This window comes from Zeus faber (assembly GCF_960531495.2).
Source record: "Zeus faber genome assembly, chromosome: 17".
NCBI classification, from domain to species: Eukaryota; Metazoa; Chordata; class Actinopteri; order Zeiformes; family Zeidae; genus Zeus; species Zeus faber.
Genome location: NC_137204.1, coordinates 29,263,135 through 29,283,580, shown reverse-complemented (window position 1 = coordinate 29,283,580; position 20,446 = coordinate 29,263,135). Strand labels below are relative to the sequence as shown.

General features: G+C 42.5%; 1 protein-coding gene across 1 annotated transcript in view; it reads right to left on the bottom strand.

Moving 5' to 3' along the window:
- LOC307243083 (5-hydroxytryptamine receptor 4) overlaps positions 1 to 18,962 on the bottom strand; it is a gene marked incomplete at both ends in the record, with an annotated part of 26,527 nt that extends 7,565 nt beyond the window's left edge. Inside the window, 6 exons of the mRNA XM_080017733.1 lie at positions 14,550 to 15,217; positions 15,629 to 15,782; positions 15,937 to 16,137; positions 16,713 to 16,886; positions 18,000 to 18,119; positions 18,943 to 18,962. Of these exons, the coding sequence (XP_079873859.1) occupies positions 14,550 to 15,217; positions 15,629 to 15,782; positions 15,937 to 16,137; positions 16,713 to 16,886; positions 18,000 to 18,119; positions 18,943 to 18,962 (1,337 nt within the window). The remainder of the gene's footprint in view (positions 1 to 14,549; positions 15,218 to 15,628; positions 15,783 to 15,936; positions 16,138 to 16,712; positions 16,887 to 17,999; positions 18,120 to 18,942) is intronic.
- Between the last annotated feature and the right edge of the window lie 1,484 nt (positions 18,963 to 20,446).

Genomic DNA, 20,446 nt, shown 5'->3' with positions numbered 1-20,446 from the left:
ATATTCCAACATTCCAACATACTAACATACTGCCCAGCATTCCAACATACTAACATACATTCCAACATTCCAACATATAATCAAACATTCCAACATACTAACATACTGCCCTACATTCCAACATACTAGAAGAAACTAAACTAAACTAAAGTGGTACTATGCAGCATTCCAACATACTAACATATATTCCAAAATTCCAACATACTAACATACTGCCCAGCATTCCAACATACTAACATACATTCCAACATACTAACATACAATCCAACATTCCAACATTCTATCCAACATTCCGACATACTAACATACTATCCAGCATTCTAACATACTATCCAACATACTTACATACTATCCAACATACTATCCAACATTCCACCATACTATTTAACATTCCAACATTCTATCCAACGTTCCAACATTCCAATATTCTATCCAACATACTGTCCAACATTCCAACATACTAACATACTATCCAGTATGATAAAATACTAACATACTATCCAACATTCCAACATGCAACATGCTATCCAACATTCTAAAATACTATCCAATATTCCAACATACTATCCAACATTCCAACATACGAACATACTGTCCGATATTCCAACATACTATCCAACATTCCAACATACGAACATACTGTCCGATATTCCAACATACTATCCAACATTCCAACATACGAACATACTGTCCGATATTCCAACATACTATCCAACATTCCAACATACGAACATACTGTCCGATATTCCAACATACTATCCAACATTCCAACATACGAACATACTGTCCGATATTCCAACATACTATCCAACATTCCAACATACGAACATACTGTCCGATATTCCAACATACTATCCAACATTCCAACATAATTCCCAACATTCTAACATACTATCCAACATTCTATAAAGTATTACAAGATATTTTCCAACATACTATCCAACATACTACCCATCTTTCTAGATAGATGTATCGATGTATCGATGTATAGATAGACAGACAGACAGCCAGCCAGACAGACAGACAGACAGACAGACAGACAGACAAACAGGCAGGCAGGCAGACAGACAGACAGACAGACAGACAGACAGACAGACAGACAGACAGACAGACAGACAGACGGATGGATATCATTTTACTTTTGGTTGTTTTTGAAGTCGCTCACCAGATCAAACATCTGTGATGTGGGAGATCTGGACCATCGCACGCTGCTCGTTACATGGAGGGAGGAAGTGCTTTGTGTACCTTTCATTTCATGCTCATTTCTTTCTCGTACATTAAATAATCAAATTTCTGTGTTATCAGTGGCTTCTCTGGGGCCGAAGTGGTGGAAAGGGGGAGCGCTGATGGAGGAGATAGGAAGTGTTTTCGTACAGGAACGCTGGAGGACATGGTGATGGGGAGAGAGAGAGAGGAGCAACATCAGCCTCAAATTTGGAAGCTGGATGGCTATTACTAAACACAGCTCAAGAATATTGATAAATATAACCCAAGTACGAGCAAAATGTACCATTGTGAAAAACTATACTGCAAACCATACTGCTTTCCTCCAGTTTTAGCAGTTCTTCTCAACTGTTTCCACACTGACACTGGGATGTGAGACACATTGACCACAACCTGCATCCATCCCCTCAACTAATTCTGCGAAAATGCAAAAGCACCTTCCTGCTTTGCACCGAGGTTGCAGTGGTGAAGCTGGCATTCCTCCAAAACACTACGCACGGTTCTCTACACTTGGCACAGATTCAAGATTCAAGAGGTTTATTCGTCACATACATATACATACTTTCATACATGTATGCAGTGACAGGCTTCATGAATAAAATCTCTTGCGTTCACATGGAACACACCGCCGTTCAAAATGCCAAACTCCAATTTCCCACAGTCCACGCTGACTCTGCACGTTGGCAAACACACGTTGGGCAATTGTTCAATTAGCAATCGGAGCTTTATAGCAATAGGGCCACAGACGAACCTTCTGTTTTGGAGCAATGGATCCCAACATAGGAGAGAGAGGCATACTCAATGATTACTGTATACAGTACATTTTCCATGATTTGTTCTGTATGTAGAACACTTTACACATCCAACTTGTTGGGATGTGTACAGTATTTTGGGGGGAAAAAACAAAAACCTTTTCTTTTTATATGACAGTATACTTGTGTGTTTTATACTTGAGTATAAAAACATTGCAACAAAAATATTTTATAACAGACTACGGCATAAATGTAGTAAGTATAACACTGAACTTGCGAAGGGAATAAGTCTTCTGATAAGGAGTTGGTGCTGGTGCTTTCCATTCATGGGGTTTTGTGTGGTGTGTGTGTGTTATTTCAACACAAAACGCCATTTTGAGAAGACGTAATATTGATTTGAATGCAGAGTTTCATTTTGCAGGAAATTTGTGGACTTGTGTGTAGAGGGTCTGAGGATACGAGATTTGATTGCATAAACCGCGTGTAAACAATTAGGAAAAAATGTCAAAAAGAAAAAGTAAAAATGACAGTCTCCACATCAAATATTTGAGTCACAACTCAAATGTTAATCAGTTAACTGGAATTAGGCAACAGCGACCTTCAAGTCCTATTACCGGAGATGAAGAAATAAAAAAAATAAAAATGGTTGAGGCAGCTTCACATCCAGAGCTCTGCAGGGTTCGCCGTGTCGGAGCAGAAGTTGGTTGGGCTTGGGATGAGCAGCTCTGCAGCTCGCTTGCATGGTCTGACGCGCTCTAGGAGAGTATTACATCACCTGGAGGACAGTCGGAGAAGAGACGGGACTAACCCTAAGCCCAACCCTGAGCCCAACCCTGAGCCCAACAAGCACCAGAAAGGAGAAAAACAACTGGATTTACACAACAACCGACAGCATCCAATCAACAAACCGGAGCTGCATGCGCCACGACGAGAGGAACATCACACAAAACCAAAAACTGTGTTTATTAGATCAGGTGCGGCACATGCAGAACAGGCTACATGGGAGGAACAGGAAACCCCCCTATGGCAACGCATCAGCCACCACAAATACAGTAAGGCACAACAAAACAACAGCCAGCCCTCTGGCAAGTCATTTTGTGGAACACGGGATATCCCAAATGCAGTTCTCTATTCTACAATACAACGTCCAATGGTCAACCACAGAAAGAAGAAGAACAAAAGCCAGATGGAGCACCCCACTGGGAAGCCTAAACCAGGTGGTCTGAACCTCAGACTAGAAGGAAATGGATAACGGAGCCCTGCCCTCCGGCCAACTACGATAACTTTTTCACTCCCCGTACCGGTGAACCCTCAGTATAGCAGCCGCGAGTGCATTCTCCACCCAACAATGGGTAGGTTCATCGCCAAACAACCTCCACTGAGGAACCCATGAGGCTCCACTGAGGAACCCATGAGGCTCCACTGAGGAACCCATGAGGGTCCAACAAGATGCCGCTTCTGCCTCCAACTTGGGACGCAAACTACAAAATAGACCAGGGATTCTCAACCTCAGGGTGACAATCCTACTTGGGTCCCAGGACATTTCTAAGACCTATACATTTAAATTTCATTGATATACTTTGAATGTAGGTAAATAGTTGGAAGGACGAAGATGGAAAGACGCAGCAATTCTTGTCATCCACTCAATAGGATCGAAGAGAACAGAACAGAACAGAACAGAACAGAACAGAACAGAACGAGTTTCACACTTGGGAGAACATGTTCAGATACAGCCACACAAGGAACCAAATCGGTTTAACCTGATATCGCGATTAAATCACGCCACTACGACTCCTCTACGTGGACATCACCTCAACCTTTTGCCGTGGCCGCGTTAAGACATTCCCCAAATACCGTCGGCATTAGGTAACCCAAACCCTGTTTGTTTTTCCAACGCTGTCTCCGCTGCCAAAACAGAAGAAATTCCTCCCGGAAAATGTGTTTTGCCCCTGGAAGTGAATTTCCTGCCCTTCTGTTCTGATCCAGCCTCATCGTGCTTTTGGGGGCTGAAGGTCCCCTCTGGTCATGACAAACTAAATAACCTCCAAGTGGGTTCGACATCAAGGGCTTTGTCTGGATTTCTGTGAATAAATATCCTCTTCCACTTTCCACATAAACAGAGAGAGGATGGAATACTCACATTGACCAGAATTACACTATAACTTCCCTCAAACAACATTATAATTACACTGTAACCTCACTGTAACAACAATGAAACAACAATATCATTACACTGTAAACTCAGCGTAACAACAATGACACAACATTATAATTACACTGTAAATTCACTGTCAACACATGGTCATTAAACTGTTATTACTCTGTCAATGGAAAGGAAGCTGCAGACACCACCTGCAGATGTGGAGGAGGCGGAGCTAACATCAACACAGCATCTGCCTGGACGCTGTGATAAAGATTTCACACCACTTGAAATTCTGTACTAAAAACTCAACCCTGTTACTCATTAAAGCCATGTTCAGCACAGGAACCTAGGGATTTCAAAATGATAATAATAATAATAATAATAATAATAATAATAATAATAATAATAATAATAATAATAATAATAATAATTAATGGGATGTGATTAGGTGAGTAAACCCATTTTCTTAAATACATGTTTTCTTCGATTCAATGTTGAAAAATAATAATAAAAATAAACCATAATAATATTGGAATCACCCAGAGAGAGAGAGATGGATCTCATCACCATCAGTGTTGCAGGAACGTTTCTCGGTCCATGTTCCGTTTAAAAAGTCTTCAATCCCACAAGAGCTTCCTGACCCCCCCCCCCACCCACGCACGCACGCACGCACGCACGCACGCACACACACACACACACACACACACACACACACACACACACACACACACACACACACACACACACACACACACACACACACACACACACACTGTTCTTCCTCTACTCTCTGACTTCTTGAAAGCAGGAAGGAACAGAAAAAGGACCCTGGACGCACTGCAGTTTACAACTAGTGTGTCTAGTTTAATAACTAGTGTGTCTAGTTTAATAACTAGTACGTCTAGTTTAATAACTAGTATCTTTAGATTTATAACTAGTATGACTAGTACTTCTAGTTTAATAACTAGTATGTCTAGTTTAATAACTAGTACATCTAGTTTAATAACTAGTATGTTTAGATTTATAACTAGTATGACTAGTATGTCTAGTTTAATAACTAGTATGTCTAGTTTAATAACTAGTATGTCTAGTTTTATAACTAGTATGTCTAGTTTAATAACTAGTATGTTTAGATGTATAACTAGTATGACTAATTTAATAACTAGTATTTCTAGTTGTGTACCTAGTATGTCTAGTTTTATAACTAGTATGACTTATTTAATAACTAGTACTTCTAGTTTTATAACTAGTGTGTCTAGTTTAATAACTAGTATGTCTAGTTTAATAACTAGTATGTTTAGATGTATTACTAGTATGACTAATTTAATAACTAGTATTTCTAGTTGTGTACCTAGTATGTCTAGTTTTATAACTAGTATGACTGATTTAATAACTAGTACCTCCAGTTTTATAACTAGTAAGTCTAGATTTATAACTAGTACGACTAATTTAATAACTAGTACTTCTAGTTTTATAACTAGTATGTCTAGTTTTTAACTCAGCGCTGGCTGCTGCTATCGACCAATCAGGATCCAGGATTCCACAGAGTCGCGTCATAAATAAAAGTGAAACTCCGGCGTCAGCGACTCCAAAGCTTGAGAGGAGAAAACGGAGGAAAAGCGCAGGAGGAGCTGTCACCCGTTCACAGGCGGCTTCACCTGCTGTTTACAAAGCCAGTCGACTCAACCTTCCTTCCTCTGAAACGGAAGAAGGAGGAAGGTTCCGGGTCCGTCCCAGACACCATCATGTTCCACACACTGATTCAAACAGAACTGAAGCAGAACTTCCTCTGAGTCAGAGGCTTCACTGCAGCTGAACGTCTCCTTAAAAGGCCAGAGGATGGAAAAGGAGGCTCCCATTCAAATGAGACGGGGCCAGGGCCGGAGCCACCGGGGCCCGGGGCGGCGGGGGGCCGCGGGGGCCAGGGCCGCGGGGGGTCAGGGCCGCCGGGGGTCAGGGGCCACCATGGCAGTGGCTCTGACTCAGGATCGGATTCGGACTCAAACCGCCGGAAAATGACAGACACCGCTGCCAAACAGGAGATGATCATCATCATGTGGTTTAACTATAAGTAATGGAGGTTGACCGGGGAGAGTGGGTGAATATAATGTGTTTACTGGAGAGATGGAGGGTTATATACACACTGTATATACACTGTATATACACTGATCAGTGTATATACATACTGTATATACACTGATCAGCCACAACATTAAAACCAGTGACAGGTGAAGAACATTGATCATCTGGTTCCAATGGCACCTGGCAAGGGGTGGTATATATTATATATGTGTATATATATATATATATATATATATATATATATATAACATGTTAACATGTATATATATATATATATATATATATATATATATATATATATATATATATATATATATATATATATATATATATATATATTTATATATATATATATATACATGTTAACATGTTATATATATATACTGTTATATATTATATATATATACTGGGATGTATTATAATTATTATATCTATACATATACTGTTATATATTATTATATATAGTGTTATATATTATTATTATTATATATATAGTGTTATATACTATTATCATATATATACTGTGATATATTATTATTATTATATATTAACTGTTATATATTATTATTATTATTATTATTATTATTATTATTATTATATATACTGAGCCACTTTAACAAGGAGCACATTGTGATGCTGGACGACTGGGTCAGAGCCTCTCCACAAGCACAGGTCTTGTGGCTGTTCCCGCTGTGCAGTGGTTGATACCAACCAAAAGTGCTCCAAGGAGTCTAGTCCGTCTGGTTCGATGCCACAGAAGAACTACTGCAGCACAAAGTGTTGAAACAGTGAATGCTGCTGTGATAGAAAGGTGTAGAACACACAGTACAGGGCAGCTTGCTGCGTATGGGCGCTCACAGTGTCCATTCTGACCCCTGTCCACCCCTGAAAGCCCCTACAATGGACACGTGAGCGTCACAACTGGACCATGGAGCAATGGAAGAAGGTGGAGGTCTGATGAATCACCTTCTGTTCTACATCATGTGGATGGGTGGGGTTACGGTCCGATCTGATGGGGCATCTGTGGGATGTGCTGTAACAACAAGCCTGATCCATGGGGGCCCCACCTCCAACTTCCAGGACTTAAAGGATCTGCTGCTAACGTCTTGGTGCCAGATACCACAGGACACCTTCAGAGTCTGGTGGAGTCCATGTCTCCACGGGTCAGAGCTGTTTTGGCGAGACGAGATGGAGCTTCACAGTATTAGTGGTTATTAGTGGTGGTTGTAATGCTGTGGCTGATCGCTGCATATATATATATATATATATATATAGATAAATATAGGCCCTCTGGTGGCCTAGAAGATGCACAACACTCGAGAAAAATAACTCGCACCTGAAAAACCTGTAAAACCCGATACGTCCAGATGCACTGACTGGAAAGGAACGGATCACCCAGAGCAGACGTTCTGACCAGCCCTACGCCTTATTGGATAATGAAACTGTAATGAACTCATAATGAAAAATCTCCCCAAAAATGCAGGTGACTGATGCAGAGCAGCTGCTACAACACGGTCTCACTGCAGTAGGAGGGTGTTTTACACGGTTCACATCCAGGAATAATGATGTTAAATGAAGCCTTCCAACACGCTTTATTGGAAATACTTATTGGTAACATCGTCCATACAACATCCATACACGCAGGACCTGGCAGGGCTTTGGAAACCCTCATTCCTCAGAGCTCAGTGCTTCTCCATAACCGTGGAGAGAACCGTCTTGTTCCAAATAGCGATGCAAGACGATGCAAACGAGTCGTTTATTGTGAAAAATCTTAAAAAAAAGAGTCGGGAGTCTGGAGTCACTCCGGTAAGCCAATCGTTCGTCAGTTTCGTTCAAGAATCGGTAACTGCAGCCAGACACACAGGCTGAACTGAGTCTGGATCTCTTTTGTGAAACAAAAAGGAGCCGAGATCTTCGAGTCAGAGAGCTGAGTGAGTGAGCGAGACAGTGAGAGAGAGAGAGAGATAATCTTCTCGTCGCAAACTGAGAATCATGATTTAGGATTAAATGAATGTGGATTCACTCTTTTCCGAAAGAAATAATTTTGACAAATTTAAAGCGCGCCACGTTACTTTTGGTATTCGGTATTTGGCGCCCCTACAGTTTCTGAGTGCTATTGCACTTTTGCACCATTGTCGTAAAACTCGGTCCGGTGTCCGAAAATAATTTATTTTGCCGCGCAAATTTGAACCTCATTATGTCACATTTCAATAACAGTCTATGTTACAGACGCAGATATAATGTACACCTAGCTTACAGCGCCCCAGGCACGGACCTCGCCGCTGCCGGGATCCGGAGAGAAGGGGAGAGAGGGCGCGGGGGCCGCCCCCCTGCTAACGCTGTAGGTGCCAGATCGGCTCACAGGCAGAGGGCGAAACAAAACCGGTGGCCAACGAAGGTGAGGGCCAGACTCGGGCCGCCTGAGGTGCGGGTGCCAGGCAGCACCACTGGCCCGTCTCACCATTTCGCACGAGCGTTATTACCGGACATTTTCACAGCCAAGTTTATAATTTAGCGGGTTTTTCAAAAACGTTTAACCAGGCAAAAAAAACAAAAAACAGGAATTACCGTTTAAAATGTGGCCAGTGATTAAAAATTGACACTAAAGTTACCGCTGAACGGGACGACTCTGGACTGGATTGAAGTGGTAATCCCTGAGATCGCCCTGTTCGGGAAAATCCCTTTGCTTGACGATTTATTTATCCGGCACTTCACAATAAACAGACGTTGAGTGTATTTTTGTTCTGCATGTTGCTTCTCATCACCATCCTGTTCCCCTTGCTGGTGGCGGGGTCCACCTTTCCCGGACGAATCTGAATCTGAATGATGCGGAACTTACAGATAAATTGGCAAAGTAGAACAGAGCTAAAAAACGACTCAAGGCGACGTACACTGGAAATCTACAATGAACCTAAAGATAAACAATGAACAACAACAGTTTGGTAATGATATAACGATGAACAATGGACAGATGGAGGGAGGGAGGAAGCTGCTGCTTCTTGTACAGATCTGATACAAATCCAGAGATTCATCGAAGGAGAGAACAACGAACGCACCTCACGGACACGGACGTGAGGGAAAATGAAAGAGAGAAAAGAGAGGGAGGGAGAGAGAGAGAGAGAGAGAGAGAGAGAGACAGAGAGAGGGAGACAGAGAGAGGGAGAGAGAGACAGAGAGAGAGGGAGACAGAGAAAGAGAGAGAGAGACAGAGAGAGGGAGAGACAGATGGATGGATGGATGTAAGGATGGATGGATGGATGGATGGATGGATGGATGGATGGATGTAAGGATAGATGGATGGATGGATGGATGGATGTAAGGATGGATGGATGGATGGATGTAAGGATGGATGGATGGATGGATGGATGGATGGATGGATGTAAGGATAGATGGATGGATGGATGGAACTGAGTTGTGTAATTCCACACCAAAATAATCTCCATTTTAAGTACAAAAATAACACGTTCATTATGGTACACATCCCATAATCCCAAAAACACACCGGATCTGACTGGGCCCGTGGCGATCAACCGCTCAGTCGTCAACGGCTGATGGGCGACGATTTCTAATGTTTTTTATTCAACCGCCAGGAAAACTGTGTTCCATCACAGTCTGTGTTTGACGGAGCGGTGTATTCCGCTCGCTGTGTCGCAAACCAGCGGCGGAACTGCTCTACCACAATATTCACAGCAATATTGTCAACAAACATGGATGCAGGAAGGAAGGTGGCACTGCTTTTGGGAAATTTAAATTATTCATTGTATGGATGGTGGATTATTACATTATTATTACCACGCCTACACAAGGTGAGAGTTGACGACCGAGACGGTACTGTTTTACGTGTGGATGACACAGGAAGCGTCGGTACAACTTCATTCGCCTCCTACTACCAGCGTTCCCCTCTAGCAAAACATTGTTGCTTTGTTTGGTTTTTTTGTTGAAAATAGCAGTTGCAACGTTCAAACCGACAAGTACAGGATAAATAATGAATGTGTCTTTTGTTTGTTATACTTATTTAACACACGGGCTGTAGTATCAGTGACTTTGTGTCTTATTCTGATCCTCATTGTCAAGTGTATTGTCTGAATCAGCTACAGCCACAGAAATGGAATGTGACAACGAATTTTCCTCATTACATTATGTCCCACGTCTTATGGTCTTATGGTCTTATGGTCTTATGGTCTTATAGTGTTACCGTCTTATGGTCTTATGGTCTTATGGTCCTACCGTCTTATGGTCTTATGGTCTTACCGTCTTATGGTCTTATGGTCCTACCGTCTTATGGTCTTATGGTCTTACCGTCTTATGGTCTTATGGTCCTACCGTCTTATGGTCTTATGGTCCTACCGTCTTATGGTCTTATGGTCCTACCGTCTTATGGTCTTATGGTCTTACCATCTTATGGTCTTATAGTGTTACCGTCTTATGGTCTTATGGTCCTACCGTCTTATGGTCTTATGGTCTTACCGTCTTATGGTCTTATGGTCCTACCGTCTTATGGTCTTATGGTCCTACCGTCTTATGGTCTTATGGTCTTACCGTCTTATGGTCTTATGGTCCTACCGTCTTATGGTCTTATGGTCCTACCGTCTTATGGTCTTATGGTCCTACCGTCTTATGGTCTTATGGTCTTACCATCTTATGGTCTTATAGTGTTACCGTCTTATGGTCTTATGGTCCTACCGTCTTATGGTCTTATGGTCTTACCATCTTATGGTCTTATAGTGTTACCGTCTTATGGTCTTATGGTCCTACCGTCTTATTGTCTTATGGTCTTAACGTCTAACCATCTTAAGGTCTTACAGTCTTACGGTGTTATGGTCTTTTGGTCTTTTGGTCTTTTGGTCTTATGGTCTTATGGTCCTATGGTCTTATGGTCTTACGGTCTTACGGTCTTATGGTCTTTTGGTCTTTTGGTCTTATGGTCTTAACGTCTTATCGGCATCACTGGGGGGTTGGGATTGGACGATTACGATTTTGCAGGATCACTCAAGCCAGAATCTGACAAGTAGTTTTACACAACAATACTCTAAGTACATTTAAGTACGCAGGTACTTACTTCATTTTACTTCAGTACATGTGGTACTTCTACTACTTTTACATTTTAGCAGTGTCATTTGGTGTCAGGGTAGTTGTACTTTTACTTGAAGGGGCACCTGTCGTTCCAAACGCCGGGCTTTCATTGGCGCAGCTCTGAGCGCAGGGTTGCCAGGTAACAGCAGGGTTGCCAGGTCGGGCCAGGCAGACATCCCCCAGAACCCCTCAGAGTCAACGACATTTAACAAGAAAACCACGAAAAATAAGAATCTGGCAATGCCGCACGGAGCTGAGGGAACGAGGAAATGGAAAAGCGGTTTAAAGATGGGGAATCTGAGCTTAATTACCAATAAACCCCCAAAACCAGCAGGACTGACAGTGTCACTGCAGCCACAAAACACCCAGACGTTCATTTCAATTCCACAGTGACGTGTTATGCCGTGGCTCATTACTTGGATATATATATCGATTTTTACAGGTATTTCCAGATATTTTCCAGATATTTTCCAGATATTATCCCCGGTCGTTATTCACTGTAAGCTCAGCGTCCGGACGGAACCTCTCCTCCGCCCCAAACTGTTGGAAAAGATCTAAATTTAACTTTGACTCTTTACGTGTACTTAACTAAAGAGATACTACGGTACTACTACAGAACCGTGACAGAGCTACAACAGAGCTACTACAGAGCTAATACAGAACTACTACAAAGCAACTACAGATCTACGATATAACTACTACAGAGCTATTCAGAAACTACTACAGAGCTACCATAGAGCCACTACAGAACTACTACAGAGCTACAACAGCACTAATATGGAGCTAGTACAGAACTTCTACAGAGCTACAACAGAGAGGTATGACAGATCTACTACAGATCTACTACAGAACTTCTACAGAGCTACTACAGAGAGCTACTACAGTGCTACTACAGAATGAGTACAGAGCTACTAGAGCTAGAACAGCGCTACTAAAGAACTACTATATAACTACTACAGAACAATTTCAAAACTACAGAGCTACTACAGAACTACTACAGAGCTTCAACAGAACTACTACAGAGCTATTTCAGAACTATTAAAGAACTACTATAGAACCACTACACAACTACTACAGAGCTAGTACAGAACTACTACAGAACTACTACAGAGGTACTACAGAGCTACTACATAGCTACCAGAGAACTATGACAGAGCTACAACAGAGCTACAACATAGCTACTAAAGAACGACTACATAACAACTACAGAACTACGAAAGAACGGCAACAGAGCTACATACAAAATAATTACTACATAACTACAACGGAACTACTTAACAGAAACTACAGAACTACTACAGAGCTACTACAGAACTACTACAGAGCAACTATGAAACTACTACATACCTACTACAGAGCAATTACAGAACTACTACAGAATGACTACAGAACTACTACAGAAAACTTACAGAACTACTACAGAACACCAACAGAACTACTACGGAGCTACTACAGAACTACTACAGATCTACCAAACAGGAACCACATAACTACTACAGAACCACTAAAGATCTACCAAAGAGGTACTACAGAACTACTACAGAACCACTATAGGGCTACTACAGAGCTACTACAGAACTACTACACAGCTTCTACTACTACAGAGCAACTACAGAACTACTACAGAGCTACTATGGAGCTACAACCGAGCTACTACAGAACTACTACAGAGCTACTACAGAACTACTACAGACCAACTACAGAGCTATACATTTTGGTAAATATTGTGTAACCTTGTGATTATAGCCAAACACAGAGTGTGTGGCAGACTGTGTTTAGTCAACAAGATTAAAACACACACACACACAAACACACACACACACACACACACACACACACACACACACACACACACACACACACACACACACACACACACACACACACACACACACACACACACACTGTATCTCCCATAATGCACGGCGGCTCGATCCGTCCACATTATTTGGCACACTGCGTTCTACTTTAATCTGATTCTGTTTTCCGTCTCCTTTAATGGACGGACACTCGGCCGCCGGCGTTAATAAATAATAATAATAATAATAATGTTATCTGTCGCCGTGCACAGACACAAGCCAACACACACACACACACACACACACACACACACACAAAATGAGAAATATGATCTCAGCACCTAGGTTTATATTTAGGTTTATTTAAGGTAATCATATCGGTCTATCTGAGAGAGAGAGAAACAGACAGAGAGACAGAGACAGAGAGAGAGGAAGTCAGTTTCTGGTGGAAAAATGTTTTTGAGAGAAAACACTTGAGGCTGAAGGAGGAAAAAGGGAAAGAAAAGAATGAAAAGATCCTTTTAGGTGGAGAGGGCATGTGTGCAATTTGGTAAATTAGGGTGTGTGTGTGTGTGTGTGTGTCTCCAGCAGGGAGCAACAAACTTTCACTGCAGGTTGAAAATAAAAAAATCCATTATATCTTCCATGAACAGCAGGAACTAAATGTCCATACTGTACATACACATTTACACACACACACACACACACACACACACACACACACACACACACACACACACACACACACACACACACACACACACACACACACACACAGTATATACAGTATATACACATATATACATTCACACATATATACTGTATATAAACATACAAACATACAGTATGTACAGTATATACACACATCTACATATACATAAGGGATGTTTTTACCGTTTGCTCCTTGTTTGGAGGGAGTGGAAAGTGTCCCCGTTACGCACGGTTACACACCGGCCTTTCTGTTCGTTTCATTCAATTAAAAAACACAGTAAAATAAATTAATGTGCAATTAAAACTTTCCTCGGGACAAGAGATGTCTGTGATCTGAGCTGCAGATGCCCCCGTGCGTTGGCCAACGTAGGCTCAAAGAAATAAACACATTTATCCTGATGAATGAGAGATTCAGCCACAAACAAGCTGGAGAGGCGTCCGAAGCGGCGGCTGAGTGGGCGTGGCAGGAGGTCAAAATAAAAAACTGCTTTCTATTTCAATTTTACTTTTTACTGTCGAAACGGAGAACCCATCGACAGCCTCATTTCAATATCCCTAACAGACATATATACATATATATATATATACACACATATGTGTATACATAAATACGTATACTGTATATAAAGTATATATATATACTGTATATGCATATACAGTATATATACTGTATATGCATGTACAGTATATATACTGTATATACATATATAGTATATATGTACTGTATATATACACATACAGTACATATATCCACATACACACTACCTGAGTGCTATGGACGTCCCGTTGACAGAGGCAGCGGAGCATGGCCTCCTGTGGGGTCCCCGCGGCAGCCGCCCGTGGCGGGCGTAGCGCTGGTTCCCGCAGCACAGGATGACCAGGAAGGCGCGGCGAAAGGCACGGTTCAGGAAGGCGTAGAGGAAGGGGTTGAGCCCTGAGTTGATGTAGCCCAGCCACAGCCAGGCGGTCCACAGCTGCCAGGGCACCGAGTAGTGGATGAAGGGGTCCACCACGTTGGTGATGAAGAAGGGCGCCCAGCAGAGGCAGAAGCAGCCCATGATGACCGCCAGCGTCTTGGCCGCCTTGGTCTCCACCCGCATCCGGCTGGCGGCCAGCGGGCCCTTGTCCGAGTGCGAGGACGAGGCCACGGCGGAGGCCTCGGAGCGGGCGGAGGTCTTCCGGGAGCCCGGCACGAGGGCCGGGGCCGGGGCCAGGCAGGACGACGGAGGAGGGGCGGAGCCGGCGCGCTGGAGCGTCTCGATCTGGCGGGCGTGGCTCATGGCGGTGACGTAGATCCGCTGGTAGGCCAGGACCATGAGGGCCAGCGGGGCGTAGAAGGCCACGGTGGAGCAGATAAGGGCGTAGGGCCGGTTCACCAGGAACACACAGCTGGTGTCGTTGGAGCCTCCGGCCAGCAGGTGGCGCTCCTCGATCTGGAGGGTGGTCAGTCTAAAGTCACCGTACTGCAGCATTACTAATACAAGTTATAAAAACCAATAAAATAAATAAAACGAATAGAAATACTGACAAAAAGTAATACAAATACTGATACTGATAAGTACTCGTAGAAATGCAAATAAATACTAATGAATAATAATACTAAATAAATAAGACAAAAATACTAAAACTTATAAAAATTAAAACCAATAAAAACAAATAAATTAATAAAAATACTAATGAAAATACTAATAAAAACTCTCATAATTACGATTAAAAAGTGATGAAAGTACTACACAAACTGATGATACTAAAAATTTAAATACAAATATTCAAAGACTAATAAAAAAAATAAAAACTGATCAAAGTTCTTCCTCTTCTTCTCTGGTTTCTAAGGCCAGACTCACGATGTCCTCGATGCCGATGGCGTTCCAGCGTTGCATGATGGGTAAAAAGGAGATGAAGGAGGGGATGAGCCAGCAGCCGGCCAGCATCACCGCCACGCGCAGCGGAGTCATCTTGTGTCTGTACACCAGAGGCTGGCAGCAGATGGCATAGTACCTGCACACACACACACACATGAACAAACGTATACTAATACACACACACACATACACACACACACACACACACACATACATGACCAAACGTATAATAATACACACACACACACATCAACACACTATCTCCCTCCCTCCCTCCCTCCCTCCCCCACCTGTCCAGTGCGATGCAGCAGAGGTGTAGTATGGAGGCTGTGGTGAGCAGGACGTCCAGGGAGGTCCTGACCAGACAGAAGAGGTCCCCGTAGCGCCACTGACCCGTCGTCAGCTCGATGGCGGCGAGCGGCATCACCACCAGCGCCACCAGCAGATCAGCGAACGCCAGCGACACGATGAAGTAGTTTGTCTTCTTCTTTCTGCAGAAAGACCAGAGACAGTTAGAGGAGAGGACGAGTCCGGTCAGACACACATCATCTGTACATACCCACACAGGCTGGCCAGCTCTGGTATCTATATACATATACACACTACTATATACATTATATATACATATAACATATACATATACACACTGCTATATACATTATATATACATATAACATATACATATACATATAAACACTACTATATATGGTATATGTACATATAACATATACATCTACATATACACTACTATATACATTATATTTACATATAACATATACATCTACATATACACACTACTTACTGAATACAGTAATACACTGAGACACCATATGGATTAGAAAGATTTAATAATTCGTATGACTAGTTTAATAACTTGTATTTCTAGTTTTATAACTAGTGTGACTAGTTTAATGAATAATAAAGACTAAATAATAACTAAATAATAATTGTCTAGTTCTACAAATAATATGTCTAGTTTATAACTAGTAGAGGCAGAATAGAGGTAGAGTATAGGTAGAGTAGGGGTAGAGTAGAGTAGAGGTGGAGGTACAGTAGAGACACCCACCGTAGGTGTCTGTCCTTGCAGAGCGCCACCATGACCAGCAGGTTTCCAAACACCGTCATGATGATGATGATGGAGAGGAAGATGGTGAGGATGATCTTCTCTGGGGACTGGAGGACCTCCACCTCCTCCACCTGCTGCTGGCTCTGCTCTGTGCCCGACGGGTCATCCAACGAACTGAGGAAACACAGTGAGCATCTTAAAGCTGGTGGAGACCTACTGTGAGGGTGTAGGAACCGACTGGGAAGGAACTAATGTGAAGCTGGTGGAGACCTACTGTGAGGGTGTAGGAACCTACTGGGAAAGACTGACTGTGGAGCTGGTGGAGAGCTACTGTGAGGGTGTAGGAACCTACTGGGAAGGACCTACCAGGGCCTCTCCCAGAAAAGGGCCTTGTGGCAAGTACAGGGGCTGTACGTCGGGCGGGGTTTTTGATTATTATTATTATTATTATTATTATTTTTGTTAAAAATAAATCAATAAATAAACATTATAGATCGGGCCTATTTTAGAGATTTCTTATTTCCAACCCCATTTGTCCTTCACTACTTTTCAAATACTTCTCAAATGTTAACAAATAACAGTTTGTATGAAAACTTCTAGGACCTGGGATCTGGTTGGCTAAGCCACCGTGACGTTGACGAGCGCCGCTGCTGATTGGCTGGAGGGGCACGGGGAGAGGAAAGCGTCGGAACCGCGAGGATTTCAAGCCGCGCGGCCAAAAACCCTCCTGTTTAGTGAGGCCACGCGTGGCGGTTTTCCGAGGCACCGGAGGACGGACGCCTCAGCTCCGGCACGGCACCAAATGAGGCACGAGATCTGGGATCGGGAAGGTGAAGGAACTGCTGTTATGGTGGTGCACAACGTGGTCCAGTTCACAACACAACAGGGTTCTGATTTTGATTGTTTAAAAAACAAACTTAAAAATACATTTTAAAAAAGCTGGTGGAGAACTACCGTGAGACTGGTGTAGACCTACTGTGGAGCTGGTGGAGAACTACCGTGAGACTGGTGTAGACCTACTGTGAAGATGGTGGAGACCTACTGTGGAGCTGGTGTAGTAGATCTACTGTGAAGTTGGTGGACACCTACTGTGGAGCTGGTGTAGATCTACTGTGGAGCTGGTGTAGACCTACTGGGGAGTTGGTGTAGACCTACTTTGAAGATGTTGTTGACCTACTGTGGAGCTGGTGTAGATCTACTGTGGAGCTGGTGTAGATCTACTGTGGAGCTGGTGTAGACCTACTGTGGGTCTGGTGTAGACCTACTGTGGAGCTGGTGTAGACCTACTGTGAAGATGGTGGAGACCTACTGTAAGGACCTACTGGGAGACTGGTGGAGATGCTGTGGCCATCACTGGGGGTCTGCATGGAGGTCAGCACAGTGTCTTCATCACCCCATGGTCTGGTCCTGATCACAGCACAAAAACACCGTTTCATCACGATACATGTTGGGCCCGACGTCGCTTTTTACATCATTTTTTATCAATTCCATCCATCGATCGACTCGATCAATTCTTTTTTTTTGTCAAGGGAGCCTTTGCGGAGCTGGAGTCATTCATCCTGCTCTGTTCCAAGGAGCTTCTCCAGGAGAAACACCAGTTGTTCGATGACATTGTCCATTGTTTCATTCCGTTCTCATCATCAGGGGCTGCCGGGTGAATGATGATGATCAATAGGTTACCATGGAAACAAGGTGTCGGGCGTGCCCGCTCCGGCTGCCTGTCCCTCCCGGTGCAGGAGGAGCCATCAGCCCTAAGCACCTGATGACCCGTCGCTTCTTCAGCGTTTTATGGGATGTCGCTGTTATCGCTCACTTTTAAAAACAGAGTCAACAGCAGAGTCCATTCAGGTCCTTCCCTCAGCTTTTATCCATATGTTTACGTCCATGTTTATATATGATTATATGTTCATATATCTTTATATATGTTTATATGTTTATATATGTTTAAACATGTTTATACATGTTTATACACCGATCAGCCACAACATTAAAACCGCTGACAGGTGAAGTGAATATCTATCTACTTACGTACCTACTTCCCTAAAACATTTGTACTGAGGTGACCTTTTTGAACACCAGGAACCAGCTGTATCTAAAGTTACACATTAGTGACATTTTCATTTGATCTTACGTAAAACATACATTTTGTTCCATGACCCCCATGGAACACGCCCCCACACCACCCCCATGACATTGTGGTGTGGGGGTGGTGTGGTTGAAGCAGCCACACCTGTCCTGGGTCGAGGTCATTGGGCCGGGGGTCAGGGTGGCTGCACGCCTGTTGCTCATCAAAGCAATCAGCGAGCAACAGGTAAATCACCATCCACACACACACACACACACACACACACACACACACACACACACACACACACACACACACACACACACACACACACACACACACACACACACACACACACACACACACACACACACACACACAGGAGAGCCCCTGTCATGACACGTGTCCATCTGCTCCAGCCCTGTTCCCTCTGTCCACTCTCTACAGTAAAACCAGTGTTTGCACCATGTCTGCCTGTGTCTCTGTGTCGGAGGAGCCTGATAACACCACTCAGGTGGAGGGTGGAGGCGGAGCCGCCACGGACAGACCGTCCTAAAAATAGTTCATAGTTCTCTTTGTTTATCTCTCCAAACACACACACACAGACACACAGACACACACACACCCTCTCTCTCTGGCACAGGGAGACATTTTTGGACAGGTTGCCGTGGTTTCCGTCCTGTGATGGGTTTCCAGGGGGCGTGTCCTCACATTTCACATCTGTCTGACGAGACGTTGAACTGAACAGAATGAACTGAGGAGATGTGAGCGGTGTGCAGAGAGAGAGGGTTAAACAGGCAGATAGACAGACTATCTACCTGTCTAGATAGATAGATAGATAGATAGATAGATAGATAGATAGATAGATAGATAGATAGATAGATAGATAGATAGATAGATAGATAGATAGATAGATAGATAGATAGATAGATAGATAGATAGATAGATAGATAGATAGATAGATAGATAGATAGATAGATAGATAGACAGATAGATAGATAGACAGATAGATAGACAGATAGATAGATAGATGGATAGATAGATAGATAGATAGATAGATAGATAGATAGATAGATAGATAGATAGATAGATAGATAGATAGATAGATAGATAGATAGATAGATAGATAGATAGATAGATAGATAGATAGATAGACAGATAGATAGATAGATAGACAGATAGATAGACAGATAGATAGATAGACAGACAGATAGATAGATAGATAGATAGATAGATAGATAGATAGATAGATAGATAGATAGATAGATAGATAGATAGATAGATAGATAGATAGATAGATAGATAGATAGATAGATAGATAGATAGATAGATTGTTTGTGTGATTGTCTTTGTGTTTTTTCATCATATCTTTGTGAAAAGAAACCCAAAGAAACTAAAAGACTCTTACTATTGTACATATTACTATTGTACATATTACTGTTGTACATATTACGGTTGTACATATTACTGTTGTACATATTACTGTTGTACATATTACTGTTGTACATATTACTATTGTACATATTACTCTTGTACATATTACTCTTGTACACATTACTATTGTACATATTACTGTTGTACATATTACTGTTGTACATATTACTATTGTACATATTACTGTTGTACATATTGCTGTTGTACATATTACTATTGTACATATTACTGTTGT